Source organism: Lutjanus erythropterus, chromosome 17 (assembly GCF_056507025.1).
Source record: "Lutjanus erythropterus isolate fLutEry1 chromosome 17, fLutEry1.hap2, whole genome shotgun sequence".
Lineage (NCBI taxonomy): Eukaryota > Metazoa > Chordata > Actinopteri > Lutjaniformes > Lutjanidae > Lutjanus > Lutjanus erythropterus.
The window spans coordinates 25,601,973-25,625,329 of NC_139333.1; the positions used below are offsets into that span (position 1 = coordinate 25,601,973).

General features: G+C 38.4%; 1 protein-coding gene across 1 annotated transcript in view; it reads left to right on the plus strand.

Annotated features, from left to right (window-relative positions):
• scn4aa (sodium channel, voltage-gated, type IV, alpha, a) overlaps positions 1-22,843 on the plus strand; it is a 34,246-nt gene extending 11,403 nt beyond the window's left edge. Inside the window, exons 3-27 of the mRNA XM_084740200.1 lie at positions 7-125; positions 254-343; positions 430-558; positions 1,681-1,772; positions 2,049-2,339; positions 2,426-2,489; positions 2,633-2,774; positions 2,904-3,101; positions 3,780-3,950; positions 4,142-4,268; positions 6,088-6,326; positions 6,426-6,599; positions 6,698-7,054; positions 11,413-11,877; positions 13,396-13,437; positions 13,612-13,744; positions 13,904-14,058; positions 14,173-14,346; positions 16,895-17,017; positions 17,307-17,588; positions 17,690-17,743; positions 19,462-19,599; positions 19,747-19,851; positions 20,187-20,457; positions 21,105-22,843. Of these exons, the coding sequence (XP_084596326.1) occupies positions 7-125; positions 254-343; positions 430-558; positions 1,681-1,772; positions 2,049-2,339; positions 2,426-2,489; positions 2,633-2,774; positions 2,904-3,101; positions 3,780-3,950; positions 4,142-4,268; positions 6,088-6,326; positions 6,426-6,599; positions 6,698-7,054; positions 11,413-11,877; positions 13,396-13,437; positions 13,612-13,744; positions 13,904-14,058; positions 14,173-14,346; positions 16,895-17,017; positions 17,307-17,588; positions 17,690-17,743; positions 19,462-19,599; positions 19,747-19,851; positions 20,187-20,457; positions 21,105-22,405 (5,436 nt within the window). The 3' untranslated portion in view covers positions 22,406-22,843. The remainder of the gene's footprint in view (positions 1-6; positions 126-253; positions 344-429; positions 559-1,680; positions 1,773-2,048; positions 2,340-2,425; positions 2,490-2,632; positions 2,775-2,903; positions 3,102-3,779; positions 3,951-4,141; positions 4,269-6,087; positions 6,327-6,425; positions 6,600-6,697; positions 7,055-11,412; positions 11,878-13,395; positions 13,438-13,611; positions 13,745-13,903; positions 14,059-14,172; positions 14,347-16,894; positions 17,018-17,306; positions 17,589-17,689; positions 17,744-19,461; positions 19,600-19,746; positions 19,852-20,186; positions 20,458-21,104) is intronic.
• The last annotated feature ends 514 nt before the right edge of the window (positions 22,844-23,357 follow it).

A 23,357-nucleotide genomic window follows, 5' to 3' on the forward strand; every position in this document is an offset into this window, starting at 1 on the left:
TTTCAGACATTCATTGTAATCACCAAAGGAAACACAATCTTCAGGTTCAATGCTGAACCGGCGTGCTACATTCTGAGCCCCTTTAGTTTGGTTAGAAGAGGAGCCATCAAAATTCTCATACATTCATATCCTTTGAATTATTTTTGCCTGAGCTTTTGAATTATTTAGTGTGGAAAACAAAGTGATGTATATGTTGATTAATGTCTGCTTTACACATATAATGCCTGTGTTATTTTCCTTAACCCTGAATTAAATTATTTAGCATGTTCATCATGATTACGATTCTATCGAATTGTGTATTCATGACGATGAGCAACCCACCAGCATGGAGTAAAACTGTTGAGTGAGTACTTCATCACTGTAGTTTAGTTTTCAGGAATTTCTGTGTTACATTCAATACTACTTCCACTAACTTGTGTGTCTTCCCAGGTATGTTTTTACTGGTATCTACACCTTCGAGGCAACAGTCAAAGTGTTGTCTAGAGGTTTCTGTGTTGGATCTTTTACATTCCTTCGAGATCCATGGAATTGGCTGGATTTCATGGTGATCAGCATGGCGTAAGTATCTGAGTTTACTTTCCCAACTCGAGTCACATGACTGGGACCCAAGTCATGGTTTGATTCCATTGGGCACAGCTGCATCAGGCTATTGCTGCACCATGTGCACCGGAGCTGATCGCAGCCGTTTTACACAATGCTTGTGATTCTAGCGCGCCACAGTGCATCCCAGATGTGGCTCGCTCACGCCAAGCCGAGTTTGACAGATGCCACTTCAAACTACACAGAGCAGACTGAGTGGGCAGGAGGTCAGACACAGAATCCAATCAATTTTCAAAATAAAAGTGCAGTAAGTGTGCAGACTCAATTTCATAAAAACAGACAAAAAAAATTTTACTACGTAGACTACTTATCCATTGTAGTAGCAAAAAAAATTAAGGAAAGAGGACCAAATCAACAAAATCAGGGGGGCAAAATGCTCTGCTTCTGAAACACTGCTGGTGGGACATGCAGTTATGTGGAGGATGAATGCAAACCATGGCACAGATTTGCCATGCCTAGTGGAATCAACAGGTGACAGACTGTCAAATTTGATGACTTTAAACTCGACCTGACAAAGTCAAAAATGACTTGCACCTCGGCTTTAACACCAGTGACTTGTGACTTCATTTGCACCTGAGCCTTTTGAACAAGCCCAGAGATTAAAAAGTATGTTACATAAAAAGTGTACCATGTTTGAACAATCCAGCAGCATCGCATTAAGATCTAACATGATAGTACCGCCAAAGGTATTTTTGTCCACATACAAAAACTACTGTGGTCAACAAAAACTTAACTGTAGTATGCAAAACGTGCAGGTCAAACATTAAGTTAAAATGGTATTACATATAGTAAAGAGCTCATTATGACTTGTTTATGAGTCAAAGACTATGCATTTTATATCAGAAAATTTCTATTAGTCTCATCTTGAGTGCACAAAATGCTGCTAAACAAAGCTCAAAGTTGAAAAACATTTTTGAAAAAGATTTGAGACAAATGATCCACTACTATGAAAGCTGATATTGTGCACATTTGTGCCAGTTTTTTATATAGATATCTGTCACTGCAGCCAACTGAAATAGGAAGCTGAATAGATCATTTGTTGCATCTTGTTTTTGATTGATTTTCTTAATCTTTCCACAGATACATCACTGAGTTTGTTGACCTTGGCAACGTGTCAGCCCTCAGGACGTTTCGTGTACTTCGAGCCCTTAAAACAATTACTGTGATTCCTGGTATGTTTTGTTATTTCTTCTATATATTTTATTATTTTTTTGTGTGTGACTAGGTATATTTCTATGAAATGAGGGTCTAATTTTACAAAGCATGACTTTCATTTTTTTCATTTAAATGTTCTAATGGTGCAATAGCAGTATGTTTTCTAACAAAACTAATAGTGTAACAGTACTCAATAGTATATAAATAATTTCTTATATTGATTATGTTTTGTTGTTGTAGGGGTGGTTGATTTTTAGAGATATTCCACTGACGTATTAACTGTATTTTGTCAGGTTTGAAAACCATCGTGGCCGCTTTGATCCAGTCCGTGAAGAAAATGGTGGACGTCATGATTCTGACTGTCTTTGCTCTTGCTGTTTTTGCCCTTGTTGGCCTTCAGCTCTTCATGGGAAATCTGCGTCAGAAATGTGTGCGATGGCCGATCCATACAAATGAAACTGCATTTGGATTCTTTAACACCACTGCATTTAATGATACTGTGTTTTTCAACAACACCATGGGGCTCAATGACACAACATATTCCAACGGTACCTTTGATTTTGCTGAATATATTGAAAACACAGGTATGTTTAACACATACTACATCTTAATCTAAGATGATGTTGTTAGTGGAATAGATTTCACTGTTTCTTTACTTGTGTGGTTATAGACAATCACTATTATTTGGAAGGCAGCCCGGATGCTCTACTCTGTGGAAACAGCTCTGATGCTGGGTATGTATCGTCCACACTGAGACCATCAATCTGGTCTGGTGTTTTGGTGCCAATTCCAAAAGTTTCGTAGTAAAAAATTATCTTAATGAGTGTGATTTGGAGGCTAGAGGAGCAATTGTAGCATGCTGACTATTTGTTGATAGAAAGTGCCCAGAGGGATACACGTGCATGAAGGCTGGGAGGAACCCCAACTTTGGCTACACCAGTTTTGACTCTTTTGGCTGGTCCTTCCTGGCCCTCTTCAGACTCATGACCCAGGACTACTGGGAGAACCTTTTCCAGCTGGTTGGCACTTCTTTTTATTAGTTGCAAACAGATTTATGACCTCTGACTTGGAACATTTCATTTAAAACCACAATTATGAAAAGAAATTTGTCCTTAGTTCTCGTAGCTTCTTTTTTGCTCCAAACACAGATCCTGCGGGCGGCTGGGAAAACGTACATGCTGTTCTTTGTGGTGGTTATCTTTCTGGGCTCCTTCTACCTCATTAACCTCATCCTGGCTGTGGTAGCCATGGCTTATGATGAACAGAATCAGGCGACTCAGCGAGAGGCCATAGAGAAAGAGGAGGAGTTTCAGCGGCTACTAGAGCAACTCAAGAATCAGGAACAGGTAAATTTTACATCAATTTTACTTACCTTTCACATATCGGGTCGTAAGGTTTACAAGAGCGGTGTTTTTGAGCTGTTCCAATAAGTTAAAGTCAGTTGCTAAACTCTCAGCTCATACACTTGATGACTGTGAATGCTGCCATGTGACAGCTTAAATGTAAGCAAAAATGTAAGACATTTGTTTTTGTTCCTTATTTCAGAATTATCAGGAAATAGTGTAATTTCATCATTTAAGATAAAATAAGCAAAATGTCACCATTATCTTATTTGTAAAAGCTGGAACTGAATTTAATTGTCGATAAATAAATAATTTTATGCTTGTAGAGCTGCAACAAGTAGTTGACTGATTGATTGATTAGTCAATCAAATGAAAATGAATTGCCAATTGCTATTGTTTCTGTAATTTTTCAAGCAAAAATGTCACAAATTTGCTGATTCCAGCTTATTAAATGTAAAGATTTCCTGCTTTTCTTTGCAATTAACAATAGTAAATAAAGAATCTTTGAGTTTTGGACTGTTGGTTGGACAAAAGAAGCAATCTAAAGATGTTATTTCATATAATCTAAATAATGAATTGATTAATCGTAAAACTTAAACAGCAGGTTAATTGATAGCATTAGATGCAGTAGAACTGAAGTAACAGTTAGAAGTGCTGTATTTTTTTTATCTACTGTGGCAGGCTCAACTTCTTGGGAGCCGGGCCACTCTAACCAGTAAGAAGTCGCTCAGTCGTCACACCGTATCTGAGTCGGCAGATGATGAACGGAGCCTTGAACCTGATGAAACTGTCAAGGATTGTAATGGAAGAGTCATTCCCCGTCTGATGATCAGAGCGCCCACCATGGACGAGGTTAGTCACACACCGCCTGGTCTCTGTTAAACTGTCAGTTTAACAGTCTGAAAAAAAAAGCGCAATTTGCTAAAGGAAATTCTGTGAGCAACATATTTAAATTCTTTTATTTCTTTTATTTTTATTTGATTTGTGATTCTGAGGTTCTGCCATGATCTTGCAACTGACAGATGTATCAACATATTTTACAGTCTGCTGCAGAATATGAACTCCGAGAGAGGTCGGTAGGGTCTGTGCACAGCATCCTTCATCTGGACGAACCAGGCCTGACACAGAGAACTGCTAGTGCTATGACTGTGCTCACTACAGCTATGGAAGGTACAATGCCAATGGAGATGGAAATTTCATGTTGATAATGCATTTTATTTACTAATGCAATTATCATACAGGATCAGTTTTTATTTTCTAGCTCTGGTTAAGCTAAAATAAGTAGATGAAACAGCACCAATATGCCTATTTCAGGCTGCTGTTTTATGCTAAGCAACAGGATGCAAGCATCAAGAAGTGACAAGTTCCTCCAGGGAATGAAGAAATACACAAGGCTTAGTTGCAGGTTCTTAGAGGAGATGCTCTAATGTGAGCTGTAATTGCTCAGATTATCAAGCAGTTATTAACATTATACACTTATTTATCCAAGGCCAATACAGTAGCATTGTCTCAAGCTCGCAATAGTTGGGCTAATCACATTGTGTGCTGGAGAAATCCCTGTCAACATTCAGTGTCAAGCCCTCGTGGTGTTAAGCTTTGGCTATTTCAGCTCAACTATTACTTGGCACAGATAAGACATGAATTTTAATGTCACTCATCACTGCTCCCTGTTAGCTGTATCGTGCATATGGCTTAAAGTTAAGCCATCTGCTTTGAAGGGACAGTTAATCCAAAAATCAAAAATGAGTATTTTTCCTCTTACCTGTAGTGATATCTATACAACTAGATTGTTTTGGTGTGGGTTGCAGAGGTTTGGAGATACCGGCTACAGAGATGACAACCCTCTCTCTTATAATATCTAACTAGATGACGCTTGGCTTTGTACGTCTCAACCCTGTCAATTTTACTAGGAGACGCCTGCTTTTCAGTCCCCTCTACCACATTTCTCCCAAATTTTAACATATTTTCACACCTTTTGTACCTTCTCATTGTTACAACCCCTTTCTGGCACCGTACAGCCTGTATACACCCTACAGCTTTAAAAGTTGTACAGTATGGATATACCAATTGTCATTTCTTGGCATGCACATGATGTAGAAGATAGCTGCTTGCTGTTTCTAACAGTGAGTTTTAATGGGAGGGTGCACGATTTTTCTAAGAGCAGTCTAACAAAAAAAACATTTGCAAGATATTAATTTTCTGTGTTGTTGTAATCAAATTTGAAATTGGACTAGGTAAGACTATGGTTCCATTGCTTTTTCCAGGTAACAAGTGTCAGCTATAGGTAATCTGCAATCATCTGTTGCAAAAGTGTGTATTATTTAGTTAATTTTAATTCTTTAAAAGTCACAAGAATGCAGGAAAGAGTCTATGAAACTCAGATCCCCCACTGTTGTTTCGGTATCCTCCCTTTTTTTGACGTCTCAAGGATAACAAGATACTCAGCTTGTGGTGCCAAAAAATTACATTTAAAAAACTCAGCATCAGTATCTCTTTCCAGAAATCATGACCGGGTTGCTCAAGATAATCCACAGACCTTGTTGTGAGCAGTTTCATGCAAGAACTATTTTCTTTCTACTGAACTACACCCTTCAACCGTATCACTGTGCACAAGGAAGCATGCATCCACTCATGGAGGAGAGGCTTGTGTTCATCACTGTGCAGGATCTAAACATTAATGACACCCTCCTCAGCACAGCTGAGCTAGCTATCTCAGTTAGACACATTGAAGAGACATTGTTGTTGAGTTTTTCAAATGTATTTTTTGGTGCTTTGATCACCACAAACCAAGTACAATCTAATTCCATTATTTTGGAGAGAAGGCAGACATCTCTACAGCCGATATCTCCAGAACTCTGCAACTCACACCAAAACAATCTAAGTAAGAGGTAAGAAAAGCTAAGAAAACTGTATTTTTGATACTGGGGGTGAACTGTCTCTAATAATGACAGTAGACCTCCTAATTGTTTTCCTGTCTGTATTTGTCTAGAGTTGGAGGATGCTCAGAGGCCATGCCCACCAGGTTGGTACAAGTTTGCTGACATGTTCCTGAAATGGGACTGCTGCAAGCAATGGGTGGTCATGAAAAAGTGGGTGCACTTTGTGGTGATGGACCCTTTTGTCGACTTGGCCATCACCATCTGCATCGTGCTCAACACCCTCTTCATGGCCATGGAGCACTACCCAATGACCCCTGAGTTTGACTACATGCTCTCAGTGGGGAATTTGGTAAATATTTGCCACGTTATATTTAAAACAAAACATTGCAGAAATGTTCTCACATCTCAAACCTGTCAGTGCTTCTAAAGGAAATGTATACCCCTACAGGTTTTCACTGGGATCTTCACAGCGGAAATGTTCTTCAAGCTTATCGCCATGGATCCCTACTACTACTTTCAAGTTGGCTGGAATATTTTCGACAGCATAATTGTCACTCTCAGTCTGGTGGAGTTGGGGCTGGCAAATGTCCAGGGACTGTCTGTCCTTAGGTCTTTCCGTCTGGTGAGAAACTGATTGAACTAATTTGTATCCATTTAAAACAATGAGATTACTGCATTGTTATTCACTGTCTTTGTTTGCGTCTGTCCTGTTGGAGATAGCTTCGTGTCTTCAAACTAGCCAAATCTTGGCCCACGCTCAACATGCTGATCAAGATTATCGGTAACTCAGTGGGAGCTTTGGGAAATCTGACTTTGGTGCTGGCCATCATCGTCTTTATCTTCGCCGTGGTGGGGATGCAGCTCTTTGGCAAGAGTTATAAGGACTGCGTGTGCAAGATCTCCACAGACTGCGAGCTGCCACGCTGGCACATGAATGACTTCTTCCACTCGTTCCTCATCGTGTTCCGCATCCTGTGCGGGGAGTGGATCGAGACCATGTGGGACTGCATGGAGGTGGCCGGAGCTGGGATGTGTTTAGTTGTCTTCTTGATGGTCATGGTCATTGGAAACCTAGTGGTGAGTGCAACTTTCATTCACTCACTACTGATCCCATTTTAGACACACACACACACACAAAAGAAAGGGGTTGTGCATGGGGGGAGTGAGTTGAAATCAATTGAGTAGTAGATCCACGAGTTAAAAAGTGTATCAGACCGATCAGCTGATGGATTTTTTATTTATTTTTTTTAGAAGTTAAGCTTTTCAAATTGGTTCGTTTGCTTTCAGAACCCACTTGGAAACAGACCAGAACCCACCTTTTTATGTGGTCCAGTTGCCCGCTCCAGGGTTCAATTGACAGCTTTCCCAGCAGCCATCCACTGAACTGTATTAACCTGACAAATGCTTCAGGGTTAGTTGTAACCAAATCAATGGCCATTTTTAAATTTGAGGACTATGGTTACTGCCATGTAACAAAATTTCAGGACATTTTGTTTTGTTTCTTAGCACAGAATTATAATAGCTGTAGGATTAATCCTTACCCAGCCCTACAACCCATTTTTAATTTATTTTTCAACATTTATTCATTCAACTATCTGTCTGAACACAGCCTCAAGATATTATGCCGTCCTACTACTGTATAAAAGGAACACTGATGTTACACAGCTCCTGTGCTTTTTCACATCTCACCCAGTATCAGCTGGGATAGGCTCTAGCCCCCCATATCCCTTCAAGGGTAAGCAGCTATAATGGATAGATGGATAACTGTTCCTCAGTTTAAGCTCAGGGTAAACAGACATGGTTTTTACCCGGTGGCTGTTTTCTCAGTGTGGCAAATACACAATTGTTCCTGAGCTCACAAATGCTGCTACTCAGCTACACATACATTATTCTAACTCTGAACAACTGTCACTACTGTGAAGTTGTAAAGCTGACAAGATTTCGAAAAATCTTTCTAAATCTAGCAGTTATCTTATTATAATGCCAGGAGATTTTGTGGCCTGCATGTCTCAGCTGTCTATTGTTAACTCTTTAGCTGATGGATGCCAAGGACAGACACAGATGTAAGAGAAAATTGTATCCACCAGGGGGCATTACACCATCTTAGATATTACAGTACGAGTAATATCTAAGCCAGAATACAACATATATTTGCATGTTTTTATTTTTTAGAGCATCAAAAGTGTCTTGAGCTACACAGTAAACACAGTTGCTCACAGATTCTAATGTAAAGAATATCACCATACATTATTTTGTATAAATATTGGTAAACTGATTCAGTTGTACTAACCTTTTCATGCAGAGTCTGTGTGAATTTGTATGAAGAGTTTGTGATGCTTAGTGGAGAATCCTGAGTGTCTGGAGCATGGAAATACTGTCCCTGACATTTCATCTTGGCCTCACAGAACAAGGACGTACATATAATACAGATGATCACTCTCAGCCATCATTTCAGCATCATATTCAACGGCTGGAGCCAAAACCATTTCCTGTCAGGTTATTCATAGAAACGGAAAGGAAATGGCTCATCGTCAAGCTGACAAAAGTATTGCTATGGCCGCACCGTGCCAAAATTATCATGGCTTTTCTGTTGCTCCAGTGTACGCTCACGTCACGTATACATGCACACTATTTCCACTGACATGAAGGCAAATAGTATACTTACACACTTCATGGGAGGGGGGTTTCTATTTAAATCAAATGACTTGAGACACCAAACAGTGGTTTTGACCTTGAGTATGTGCTAAGATCCGGCTCAAGTAAGCATGCTGCCACTGATGGAACAAACACAGACAGCTGAGCGAGCAGAGCTCAGGTGGCAGAGGCACTGGGTGTTAAGGAAAAGTCATTTGATAGCAGATTGAACCATAATTGATGAAGAGGTAATCATATTGGGCTATCAGCACCAGACCATATGGTCCGGTGCATGTTTAGGGACGTATACTGATCATTTTGTGCTCATTATCCTTTCTCTCCAGCTCGTTCATGATCAAAAGTGCTACTGAATTCACACACTCTCATCTGCGTTCTTTAATGACTTTTGGCATCCTTGTTTTGGCTTTCCTTAAGAAGAAAAACACTCAATTTTTATCATATTTTCACATTATTTTTATGTAGTTTTAAGAGCCAAGACAATCATTATTAAGCACATGTGAAATTATTTATATAAGTTGGAAATACCCAAGTCAATGTCTGTCCATTCAATCTGAAGCTACAAGCTATGTATATATATATATATATATATATATATATATATATATATATATATGTATATGTATATATATACACACATATATATATACATATATATATGTGTGTATATATATATATATATATATATATATATATATATATATATATATATATATATGTATATATATATTTATTTTATAATTGAATTATACAGAAAGGTGATAAATTAAAGGAAAACACAACAAAGTTTCACCTTTTAAATTGTGTCACCTGTCTATAAGTAAACTTGACATTCTAGGCAACATGGTTGAGCCTATATACAACTTACTAGACAAGAAAACTTCAATTTTGATAAAAATCAAAACAGACTGACAGATACACAAAGTGTAGCCAAATGTGCAGAGGGGCAAGCAAGGCTCAACTGGAGTCATCTTGTACAAGAGGCAGGAGCTGTAAAGCTCTCAGACTTATAAAGAAAACATTACATTAAATTCAAGTGTTTTCCAGGGTTTCCAGCAAAAATGGTCACTATAATAATAGTGACCATTTTTTTAAGTTATCTCAGTGTTTCCTCTAGGATTTTTTTCAGCAGCGGGGGCAGGCGTTCCGTTTCTCTTCTTAGAGAAATATTTCAATAAACTCATCTGAAAAATGCAGTCAGTTGTTACATAATGGTGTGTAGATATTAACGTTAGCCTAATACTATCAATTAGTTTACTCACGTTAGCGACACTGAGTTGGCACCGGGCCAAATTAACTTAAACTACCGATAAGTTACGTAACGTTAGCTGGTCATCAACATATTGTGAACGTCTGTTTAACTTGTAAAATCTATGTCGAGTTATCTAAAGCTAATAACTTACGTCTTACCTCTTCTCCGGCCGGTAATTCGCTGCTTTATTGTTTATTTGTAATTCGGGAATTCGCTCCTCTGACTCTGCCCTGTCGTCTAGGTGCTTGACGTGCTTGACTACATTCATTTAGGAGTGGCGGGCCACCACTCCTAAATGAATGTAGAGGAAACACTGTATCTGTATTATTGTGATCTTCAAAAAGTACTGATATAGACAGTGAAATAATTTTTTGAAATGTCCTTTATGATGTCAATTTTTACAATGACGCAAAACAAATCCATGTTGGATGCTGCGCCTGCATCTGGGGGACGAGATTCCAGAAAAATCTGAGTATCAGTCAAGAAATAGATCTGTACATAACCTCATAACCACCACTGATAATATTCTAAGTTTTTGTTGTTTTTGTAGGAATTAAACTAACATGATTTTACATGTTAATGTAATGATGCTGTCTGTTCCTTACACTGATTTTTTAATTGTTGTTTTTCAATTTAACTTAAAGACATGAGAGTTTAATTGGCTCTAACTCTTGACAACAAAACAAGCAGGTGTTATTTTCTCAAAATGCCAAACTATTCCTTTAAGACAAGGACTGATTTTCTCTCATCATCAGGTTAGCATGGCTCTAACTACTGGGAAGCTACCTGAGTGATGTGTCTGAGAACCTGGTAGCATTATTTTGTGCATCACTAACACTGAAACCTGTGTTACAAATCCTTTTGTCCCCCTATCAGAAGTCATTTTATACATTTCCACTCCTCCACTGTCAGGCTTGTGTTTTGTGAAGCTCATCCTTTTCCCTCTTTACTGATTCACAGCTCCTGCACTGGAATGAGAGATCATCAGCCTGACGCTGGCCCGTGTAACCATGATCTCCCGCTAAACCTAAGAAATAGGAACCGAGAAATTGACTAACAGCTTTAGAAACTAAAAATAGCTGCGTATGCGAGAGGAGGCAGACGACATAATATTCATCGATGCACCATCACAGAACCAATTCGATATGTGATGTGTATTTGAGCTGGTCTAGAGTTTTGCGTTTAGTTCGGCAAAATATCCCATACTTTAATTCAGCGATCAGTGACTCGTAGCTTTGCCACCCGTTTTCTCACTTGCAGACACAGTAGAGTTTTATATATGATCATAATGTATTCAATCAATAAATATTTATGATTATTTCCTCATCCACTGATCACAGATAGAAACTAAAAAAATCTAGATATTTTATATACTGCATAAAAAAATGTGCATCTGTTTTTGTTTTTTACATCAAGATACAAAAGGAAAATGTTGAAATTGTTATAATTTCACTATGTTTGAAATATCAAACTTACATTTCAGTGTAAATTTGTCATCACCTTCATCACTCCTTCATGATTCTTTCATCAGGTGTTGAACCTCTTTCTGGCCTTGCTGCTCAGTTCGTTCAGTGGAGACAACCTCTCAGCAGGGGACGATGACGGAGAGATGAACAATCTCCAGATTGCCATTGGCAGGATCACACGGGGTATCGACTGGTTCAAAGCGTTCATCATTCGAACGGTCCTGCAGATTCTTGGCAGAAAGCCCAGGGAGCCCGAGGAGGACACGAAGGACAACGGGGACCCTAAAACAGAGGGAATTGAAATGAACCACTTGGACTCCAGTCAGGATTTCAAAATGGCAGACGGGATAGCTAATTGTTTGGTTGAAGGCCGGCCTTCTGGATTTATTGTGGATGGTGAGATTGGTCTCAATGTGCCAATCGCCCAAGGAGAGTCAGACTTTGAAAACCTGGGCGACGATGATGAGGATGATGAAGATGATGTTGATGACTCAGACTTTACAGATGAGAAAAATAACCAGTACTACCTGGTAAGTACAGTAGATCAATCAAAAAGGTTTTTTTTTCTCTCTACATGCACATCCATTAACAGCATAATGTACATGTGCCACTTTTATGTCAGTATTTAAGAGGTTTTTCTGCTTTGTTGATCATCTGACAATTCATCAGGATGAGCCTTACACTTTACACTTCTTTTCTCACGACACTGGGCACATCGACAGCGTGCTACACAATGTTGTTAAACTACAAGCCACATTGATAATCATGGACATCTACCCCAAAATTGATCCATTCCGTATTTTATGCACCTCACAAAGCATGGGTGAGTTGTGCTGCATTGCAATGCTGCTGAAAAGAAATGTTATACGATCAAATGTGGAATAAGCCATTTTGAAAGTGACCAGAAGTTTTTATTTCTGTTCTGGCAATAAATTCAAACTTGTAACTGTCCTAAAATTTGGCAGGCCCCTTTGAACTACATATTTTTTAAGCTTCTGCACAACCATGGTACGCAAACACGTGCTTGATTGACATTTCCCTCACACTCTGGTAGGCTAATTCATCCACACTTGGATGTGAAATCATGTTTTGAATATTAAATGTACACTGATCTCTGTATGAGAGTGATGTTACAGTTTGTCCACCGTTCATGCTTCAATAGAGGTGAAGGGGAGATGTGACGAGCAAATATTAGTATACCAGGAACGTTAGATGACCAAAGCCTTTAAGTTCATTGCATCTGTTAGGACTTAACAACATATAACTCTATCATCATCAGTATTGGTGCATGCAGTTTGATGATCTCACATAATTCTGTTCGATTTTAACTTGAGCACACGTGAAATACCTGTGTAAATAAGTCTTTAAGGCTTTGTTCTTTCTCAAATCAGATCTTTAAGACAGACTCTGTTATTTGCAAGTGAGCAGATCAGATTTGTGTGTCCAGAAATCACCAACCTATCTGAATGCGCTGCTGTGATAACGATGCAGGTGTCAGTAACTACATATGCAGGTGAGGTGCAGAACTTCTCTGTCACTGGTATACATTCTGATGCTCAGCCGCTCTGATGCATTCTGCCAATCTGGATTTGATGTTGTCATTGTGTGTTGCATTGCAGGGGATGCAAAAGACAGTCGCATCTGAATTAAATTTCAAACCACCTCCAAGCGTGTTTTTTGCTGTCCAGACTTGTATTCAGATTGATCTGGATGCAATCTAGATATATCAAAAAAATAGATTTGGGCTGGCAGTCTGACCAAGGGCCTGTATTCACACCTGTATTCTGGATGATTACAGCTGATTATATCTTATGTGAGATCACCACAGTCTGTCCCATTCTAAATGATTATGAGGGAGATGTCAGTAGGTATTGTGCAGGGCCTTTAACAGTTAGGCTCACTGTGGAATTAACCTTCACCCAGACATAAACTGATAATCCAAAGCTAATCAAATGTGAAAATATAGATTTCTGGGAAAAGATACTTGTGTGCAGGATATGTTATTAATGCTTGTTAAAGATCCATTCTCTATTTCTGTGCTATTTCAGGACAAAGGAGAAGATGACACTAGTATGCAGGGAAGGGTCAAAGTGAGTAGCTCTGTACACCCACATGAACAAAAACAATCCTTGTTACCAATTAAAATATTCATCTGTAATATATTTTACATGAGATTCTGCTCAAAATAAGTGGCGAACGAAATCAATATTGTATATTTTGCATGGTGGCTTTGTAACTGAGCTCCAATTGTAATTCTTGACTAGCTGATGGGTGCTTTGAATGATGGGGATTCTTCAGTGTGTAGCACAGTGGACTATCAACCACCAGAGCCTGAACCAGAAGAAGAGGAAGAAGAAGAGCCAGACCCAGTGGATCCAGAGGCCTGCTTCACTGACAGTATGAAAAACCACTGTAAAACAATTTAACCATGAACCGTGAACTTCTCACAGACAATTGTGGAGCAATCGGTTATTGTTTTAGTGTTTGTGGCATTAAAGTTTAACCTCTAACATCTTTCGAAGTAATCCTGAACCTTTGGTTTTGCTCTCCTCTCAGACTGTGTGAAGCGCTGGCCATGTCTGACTGTGGACATCACCCAAGGTCGTGGCAAGAAATGGTGGAACCTCCGTCGGACTTGCTTCACTATTGTGGAGCATGACTGGTTTGAAACCTTCATCATTTTTATGATCCTGCTCAGCAGCGGAGCTCTGGTGAGTGCTGTCATCGGCGCAACAAATTTAGAAATGTTGACTGTTTTATGAAAGTGTTAAGATACTGTATTACTGTTACAACATGTATGTAAGTATTGTATCTTCTTTTGGCAGGCCTTTGAAGACATATACATAGAAAGACGCCGAACCATCAAAATTATTCTGGAGTATGCTGACAAAGTTTTCACCTACATCTTCATCATTGAGATGCTCCTTAAATGGATCGCATATGGCTTCAAGACCTACTTCACCAACGCCTGGTGTTGGTTAGACTTTTTCATTGTAGATGTAAGTTCTGACATCCAGTGGTGGACAAAGTACTCAACCCCAGTACTTGAGTCAAAGTACAGATACTCCTGGTCAAATATTACTCAACTACAAGTGAAAGTTGTGCAGTCAAATTTTTACTTAAGTTAAAGTACTAGAGCACTTGGTTTTAAAAATACTTAAGTATTCAAAAGTACATGTTTTTAAAAATACTTAAGTATTCAAAAGTACAAATTACAAAGTACATTTTCTAATATCAATACATGCTGTATTGTTTTCATGTTATAGAAGCTTGTAACTCTCTGAAACCATCTAATGATGCACTGATGCTTGTAGAACCACTCTGCTACACAAAGTCTATAGAAACACCTATAAACACTTCAGCATAGAAATACAATCAAAAACAAAAAGGACAGCTGTTGTCATTTTCTAATGTAACTGTATTAAAATCACAGCATAAAAGCAGATTGAAGCCAACTGTAAGGATTTCTCCAAGTCTGTTAAATAACTGAGATTTCTTTCTGTCCTCAGAGGCAGTATATATACATGAATTATGCTGTATTTTTCACCCCAATAAAAACAATCCAACTTTAAAAATTACCTGGAATAATTAATAATTATAATAACATCTTGAGATTTAATTTTGCCTTTCTCCTGCCGTCACCATTACCGCTTTTTGTTTGAATGACAGAGGGAGAACTTGCTTGTTCTTGTTACTGAGAGCGCCTGGATGATGTATTTCCACTTTTACATCAGTCCCATTTGAGAGGAGCTACTGTGATTGGTTTCTTTCTGTGAAGAACATAGCATGCGACCAATTGCATTTTAGAAAAGAAAAAAACACCAACAGCTGACTTCAAAGCTTAGTCAAAAAGTAACAACAACCTTCCTAGAAATGTAGTGGAGTCAAAAGTACAATATTTGTCTTTGAAATGAAGTGGAGTGAAAGTAATAAGTTTCCAAAAAAACAAATACTCAAGTAAAGTACAGATTCTCAAAAAATGTACTTAAGTACAGTACTCAAGTAAATGTACTTCACTACTGTCCATCACTGCTGACATCTTATTTTAAAGGTTCTGTGTGTAAGATTTACAAGGACTTATTGGCAGAATATGGCAGAACCTAAATAAAATAGCGTTAGATTGAAAATATCAATATATCAATAAACATCAATACTAATATTTGAAATGCTTTCAATACTCTTTTGGCTCAGCACACATAGGCCTGCCTCCTCTCACTGACTCACAGGGCTGTCTTCCTCTGATCACTCATCTCATTTGATATATCTGTTGTCAAGTTTTAGCCTTGTTATATTAATCTTTTAATAGTAATGCAAATTTTATGCCCTCAGTGTTGAGTCAATTTTTCCCCCTGGTATCAAAGATGCTATTGAATATTGATATTTTTCAAGGTATTGTATCAAAATGAGAAATTACAGTATCACACTACACTAGAATTAATAAAAAAAAAAAAAAGGATTATTGTCTTGTCGTAACTTTAGAATGTGGGTGCGTTCCTCTTTCTTGGAGATGGCCACGTTGCAATGCCATGTTTCCAGCACAGCCCTGAACAGACATAGAAAACCCTGGCTCTACATAATACAGCCTTTTGCCTTTTTTGCAAGTTTCGCCGCCACTGTAGGTTCTCCTTCACGCGAGGAAGGAGAGAGTGAGGCAATGTGTTTGCAATCTGTAAGCTCACTGTCAGAGGTTGTGTTAGCCTTTCTCATTGTCCATTATTTTGAGGGACAGCGTTGTAAAAATTTGAGACAAACTTAAGGATTATGCATTTATAATGGCATAGAGGGACAAGATGAGCAGGAACACCGACCATGTGGTCACTTTTCATGTTAGTGGTAGAGGTGTGATGACATAACAAAGTGCTGCAGCTGGCTGATTAATGTAGTTCTAGTCACTTGCTTTTCCTTCAACCTCATCAATCCCTCTTTTTTTCCCCACGTTTGTCAACCACATCATTGTTATTGGGATCTATCGCTAGATTTCTATTTCTAAATAGTGACTAATGACAAATTTAGCAACTTATTCGGACCGTGAAGGAAAAGGTGAGAAATATATTGAGTCTGCAGCTCCTCTGCCAACAACGCCAGGGTCTCTCCCCCTCTCCTCTTGCACTACACGTGGCCAAGTGGGCAGGCAGCTTCTCCCTCTCTTTTTTTCTCTGGTATGTCAACAGTTTGTTTGATCTTCTCTGTATATTTATTAAAAACCTTTTTACTTGAAATACATGTGATGATGACTTAGCTTAAGATTTCAGTATCTTTTATATGGTTGAAGGTAATCTCTACCTCACTCTGTCAAATGAGTCAGCCTTCAGATTTTTCCATAAATTACAAAAACAAAAAAATAAAAAAAAATAAAATAAAAACTAGTCTGACGGAAAATATTCAGTTAACCTCTGCTCACTGCTTGACACCACTAAATCCTACACACTGGTCCTTTAAAGCTGACATGTATGTGTGAATTTCAAAAGAATATGCGTACTAACATATTTTATGTCAGATAAAGTTTGTGGTAACACTTGAATAGGAAATGTTGTGATTCTGCCACAGATTTCCCTGATTAGTTTATGTGCCAACTGGATGGGCTACTCTGAACTTGGACCAATCAAATCCCTCAGAACTCTCAGGGCACTGAGGCCCCTTCGAGCGCTGTCAAGATTTGAAGGCATGAGGGTGAGTTTTTCGGCTGTACAACCATCTCTGAGCAACGTGCATGGCTAACATTGATGGAAAAGCAGTGATGTTTCATGCATTATCTTACTAATTTGACTGACTTTCCTCTACAATGTGTTTTGAATGCATGCATACACGATGGCTGCTGTAACAGAGCTGTTTGAGGTACGAGTATTAGTAAAACTTGATGGCAGTAGCAAGTTTGTTGCTCCCTCCTACAAGAAAGGAAGTAATTCTATACAATTTTATATAATTCCTCAACTCTAACCATGCCATCTCTTTTGGGCAGGTGGTGGTGAACGCTCTTGTTGGAGCGATTCCTTCCATCTTCAACGTGCTGCTGGTGTGTCTGATATTCTGGCTCATCTTCAGCATCATGGGAGTTAACCTGTTTGCTGGGAAGTTCTACCGCTGTATCAACACCACCACGGAGGAGCTTTTCCCCATGAGTGTGGTCAACAACAGGAGCGACTGCATGGCCCTCAAAGAGGCCACGCAGGAGGCCCGCTGGGTCAACGTCAAAGTCAACTACGACAACGTGGGAAAAGGCTACCTGTCCCTGCTTCAAATTGTGAGGAGTGCTCTTTACATTATTATATACCTGGATCATCAAAAAGAGTTGTGATCTTTGTGCTTAATGACACATTTTGAAACAGTGTTCTGTGTTTACAGGCAACTTTTAAAGGCTGGATGGACATCATGTATGCTGCTGTTGACTCAAGAGAGGTAGTTATTATTTACAGTAATTTCAGCACCATTACATTGACCCATTCATGAGAATTGGGACAAATTGTGTCCTACCAAGAAAACTTAAAAAAATATTTCTACTAAATATATAAAATTCATAATTTCTAAAAACTATTCTTTAAGGATTTATATATGAAATATATGTAATTTATTAAATGTTTTGATTTGTGTCAATTCTTAATTTCTAAACTTGCTTCAAACAATTTAAAAATGCATTAAAAGGCTTCAAAATCTAAAACTAAGAATGCTTACTGATAACATAGGTGTAAAAATGTGCCATTATAACATCTTTGATTCAAAATATATTTTCTATGACAGTAAAGTTCTGTCCCAGATTTTCAGCTCTGTCATTTTTTTACACAAACATGATTCAATCAGGCATAAAAAGGTTTAGCTATACCCTAAAGACCCCTGTCTCACTTCCTGGTTTAAAAAGGTGGGACTACTGCTCAAGCACTGGTGAACTTTATTAAATAATATTCCTATCACATGTGTCTCAACTATAACATATCAACTCTGTAGAGCTTTTAAACCAAAGCTAAAAACGATTTGTGGTTTAAAAATGTGTATTTTGGTTACTATTAAAACTTAAAAAATGAAATTAATTATGACTATGCTGTTAAATAAAAAAAACTAATCTAAACAAACAAACAACATCTTGTCAACGTTTTTTTAACGAGCCCTCTTCATGATAGATACCTTGTCCACTGGCCTCTGCTGGTCTGCAGAGAAAAAGGTTTTTTTCATGTTAGTCATGCAAGTCTCAAGTCCTCAAATTTGACACTCAAGTCTGACTTCAGTCAAGTCATGTGACTCAACTCCATCAGGTCAGACTCAAGTCAGCTAATAGGGCCACTAGCTACACGGCTAACTGAGCTAACAGCGGCTAGTAGCTATACTGTAAAAACGAAAAAGCAGAGGGAACTCAAAATTTAAAGTCAATAGACTTTTTTGAGTTTTTTTTTTTGAGTCTAACTCAAATTCTTAATTTTTGAAGAAGTTTGACCAATTATTGATCTTTTGTTGAGATAATTTACTTTGCCTCTAAAGATAAATTTAAAGCTTTGGACTTTAGAAACTCAAAACATTGTATTTTAAAAAAAAAACGTTAATTAATTTAAGTTAATGTTAAAGTTTTAACATTTTCAATTAAAACTATTTCATTTTTCAGGCACTAAAAAAGACAAATCTTGTACACAGCCCAAGGTGGACATTTTTTTTATTTCTAAAACTCAAAGATACAAGTTTATCTAAAGAAGAAAAATAAATTATCTCAACTAAAGATTACAGGTCAGTAAAACTTTTTAAAGTTTATTTCAAAACTTAAGAGTTTGAGTTTGGCTCAAAAGTCGTTTAAACTTTTTTTTTTTTTTTTTTTTTACAGTGTACAGCCAATGATAGTTACAGCAAAGAGCAGCACTTAGCAGTGATGCCGCCCCCTGCTTGTTTGAAGTTACCTTCAACAGGTGGCCATATCTTACACATTGCTTCTTTAAGTTAATTGAATATATATGTAATATATATGTGACAGATGGTGATGGTGATACGACCCTGGTCTTTGGATTAACAAGTGCCCCTCCTGGCCAGTATCGTGTTCCAGTATAACCTTCTATCCCATGTCTTACTCACTAACTCTTAATGTACTTAAACATTTAGTAACCCTCCTCGTAATGATTTAAATTTTTTGTTCCTTTTAGGTAGAGGAGCAACCCTCTTATGAGATCAACCTCTACATGTACATGTACTTTGTCATCTTCATCATCTTTGGCTCTTTCTTCACACTAAACCTCTTCATTGGTGTCATTATTGACAATTTCAACCAACAAAAGAAAAAGATAAGTATCTCATTTTTTTATGATAAGTAGTCTGCGCCAATGCAAAAGATGTTTTTCCTTAACACTATACATCACTTTAAAGCACACAGAAGTTGTTGCTGCATTTAAATTCCTACAGTATATCTTTCTTTTATGGTTCTTCTGCACTTTGGAGATAAAGACATCTTCATGACTGAGGAACAAAAAAAGTACTACGATGCCATGAAGAAACTTGGTTCCAAGAAGCCACAGAAGCCAATTCCACGTCCGACTGTATGTCACTCATTTATAATTCCATGATTATTTCAGTCCCCCTGATAGTGATACTAGTAATATGTGTTCTGTTGTATAAATTTATATCACATACCTTTTGGGGAAATACTCAAAACTATTGTTTAAGTACATTGCTTGATGCTGAAAAGTATGAAGTACGTAAGACGAAGTAATGACACATTAGTTTGGCATGTGTGGCATGACGAGGTCATTAGTGACCCCGTGCTGACCTTTTCTGCACACTGCCAGTGTGAACAGGCCAAATGACCCTATTGGATTTGTATTTCTATTCCTCACATTCCCAACCCCCTCCCCTTTCTCCCTTTGATCTGCAGAACCTAATCCAGGGAATGGTGTTTGACTTCATCAGTCAGCAGTTCTTTGACATCTTCATCATGGTGCTCATCTGCCTCAATATGGTGACCATGATGGTGGAGACGGACAACCAAAGTCCAGAGAAGGAAGATTTCCTCTTCAAAGTAAACGTGGCTTTCATCATTGTCTTCACTGGAGAGTGTGTCTTGAAGCTTTTTGCCCTGCGACAATACTTCTTCACCAACGGATGGAACGTATTTGACTTTGTTGTGGTCATCTTGTCCATAGCTGGTGGGTAGCTAATACATCACGGACACTGTTCTGACCATACTTGCCAACACTCCTGATTTTCCTGGGAGACTTGTTTTTCATCCCCCTTTCCAGGTCTTCCTTTTGTCATCACCATTTTCCAATACTTCTCACAATTTCTGACAGATTTTCACACATTCTTTGCTTTTCATTTAATATCCCAACCTGTTTCTAACACTGTACAGTGTACATATGCCCTACAACTATACAAGTCCACCCAGACAACAATGCAGCTACACCAAATGTCGTTTCTTTGCATGCATGCAGAAGAAATGTACTAAGTACTAAGAGAAAGAAATACTCAAGCAAATTCCTGTTTCTCACAGAAAGTTTAATGAAAAGGGGTATGCGTTTAGTAACATCTCTCTGAGTATGATGAGGATGAGGAGCAAATTATTCTGTATTTCCTGAGAAATAAAAGTGAAATTAGAATTCAGGACACAAAGTCTCTAAAGCTCAAATTTTTCAAGGGGGGAAAACCCCAGCCGCCTGCTTTGATTCTGAAATTCTGCCTATTTTTGAGATCTTGAGGTTGGCAAGTATGGCTGTGACCTATTGCTGTTGTGTTCAAACAGACAGCAGGTGGTCAAATATTGTCTCTGACTGTGGTTTATCTCTGTTTATTTCAGGTACGATGCTCTCTGACCTCATCGAGAAGTACTTTGTCTCACCAACTCTGTTCAGAGTGATCAGACTCGCCAGAATAGGCAGGATTCTGCGTCTTATTAAAGGAGCGAAGGGCATCCGGACGCTTCTCTTTGCTCTAATGATGTCCCTTCCTGCCCTGTTCAACATTGGTCTCCTGCTCTTCCTCATCATGTTCATCTTCTCCATATTTGGCATGTCAAACTTTGCCTATGTCAAAAAGGAGGCTGGAATTGATGACATATTTAATTTTGAAACATTTGGTGGTAGCATTATCTGCTTGTTTGAGATTACGACATCAGCCGGCTGGGATGGGCTTTTACTTCCAATGCTGAACAAGGAGCATCCAGACTGTGATCCCGACTTTGAGAACCCAGGCACAGATGTGAAGGGTAACTGTGGCAGCCCGGGCATGGGCATGATCTTCTTCTGCAGCTACATCATCATCTCATTCTTAGTGGTGGTCAACATGTATATCGCCATCATCTTGGAGAACTTCAATGTGGCTCAGGAGGAGAGCGGCGATGCACTCTGCGAGGAAGACTTTGAGATGTTCAATGAGACTTGGGAGAAGTTTGACATAGATGGAACGATGTTTATTGAGTATAGCCGCCTCTCAGATTTTTGTGATACCTTGCAGGAGCCGCTGAGGGTTGCCAAGCCCAACCGGCTTCGCCTGATAGAAATGGATCTGCCCCTGGTCATTGGGGACAGGATACACTGCCTGGATGTCTTGTTGGCCGTCACACAGATGGTCTTAGGAGACACAGTGGAGATGGCAGCAATGCGGGAGAGCATTGAGGCTAAGTTCATCCTGAACAACCCCACCTCAGACTCCTTTGCACCGATTACCACAACGGTACGCCACAAAGAGGAGCAGATGGCTGCCGTGGTCATTCAGAGGGCTTACCGCATCCACCTACTGAAACGCTGCATACACCATGCTGCTTTTATGCACCGCTGTAAGAGGATGGGTAGGAAGGACGAAGGCGAAGATCCACCGGAAACAGAGGGGATGCTCGCACGAAGGATGGGCGTGCTCTATGGCAGCAATGTGGACCTTGCAGAGGAGATGGAGCAAGCTGCTTTAGAAACTCTAGCAAGCCAACAGACTCCTAATCCAGAGACATTGTCCCATTACTCAGAGCTTGAGTATGATCCAGAACCCCCTGAGCCAAATGTCATGGTGGTCCCTGTAGAAATTACTAATGAGGTTTTATTACATTCTGCCCCCAACCACCACTTCTTTACCCTACAGGCAAACCTGAGAGAGTCAATTGTATAATACTCAGCAGAGGACATTTAATTATGTTGCCCTGTTATTTTTTACCAGTCAGTGAAGTAGAGTTAGCAGTTGATGATGTCTCGCGAATGGAGCTGAATTTTCCACATTAGATAAAGAGCACAGAGGTGTATTGTTGCCAAACCAGAAAAAGAAGGACGGATCAGTATCATGTTATAACACAAAAAAGTTATTGCTATAAGAATACATGTTTTTCTGTGTTCCAACAAGATAACTTTAATGTTATAATAAGATGATTTTTATGTTATAACAAGATATTTTCACATTGTCACAACCAAGTATGTGAATCATTAATCACCATTAAGAATTCAATCAGTTCAAAATGTATAGTCTAGAAATGGCAGCAGCTGTGCCTCATTTGACATTGTTTTGCCTGGTGGAGGCATCTGTTGAATAAACCAAAAATGAGAAGAGAAAAAAGAAAAAGTGAAAAAACATGCATTTTTCTTATTAAGTATTTATTTAGGATTAATCATTTGATCAATTCTTAGCACTTTCAACTACTGGTTAAGGAAAATGCACAAAATTTGCACTTCTAATCACAACATACAAACTTATCACATTAATACAAGAAACTTGTTATAGCAATTAACTACTTATTGGTATAACATGAAAAGTTTAATGTTATAATGTGATAACTTATTGTTAGAAAACATTTCACACTATAGCATATCTTTGTTATAACAAGAAATTTTATATAACAATATACAATTTTTCTTGTTATAATCTGAAATGTTTCATGTTATAATGCAATGACATATATTATTTTAATGTGAAGTTATAAAAATAGAAGTAATGTAAGTTATCATATTATATGGTAGAACAAAAAGTTATTACATAACAAAATAACTTGTTTTAACATGACAAGTTTGTACGCCGTAATAACGTTAAAATATCTTGTTATAGCACCAAACTTTTCACTTTATAATATGAT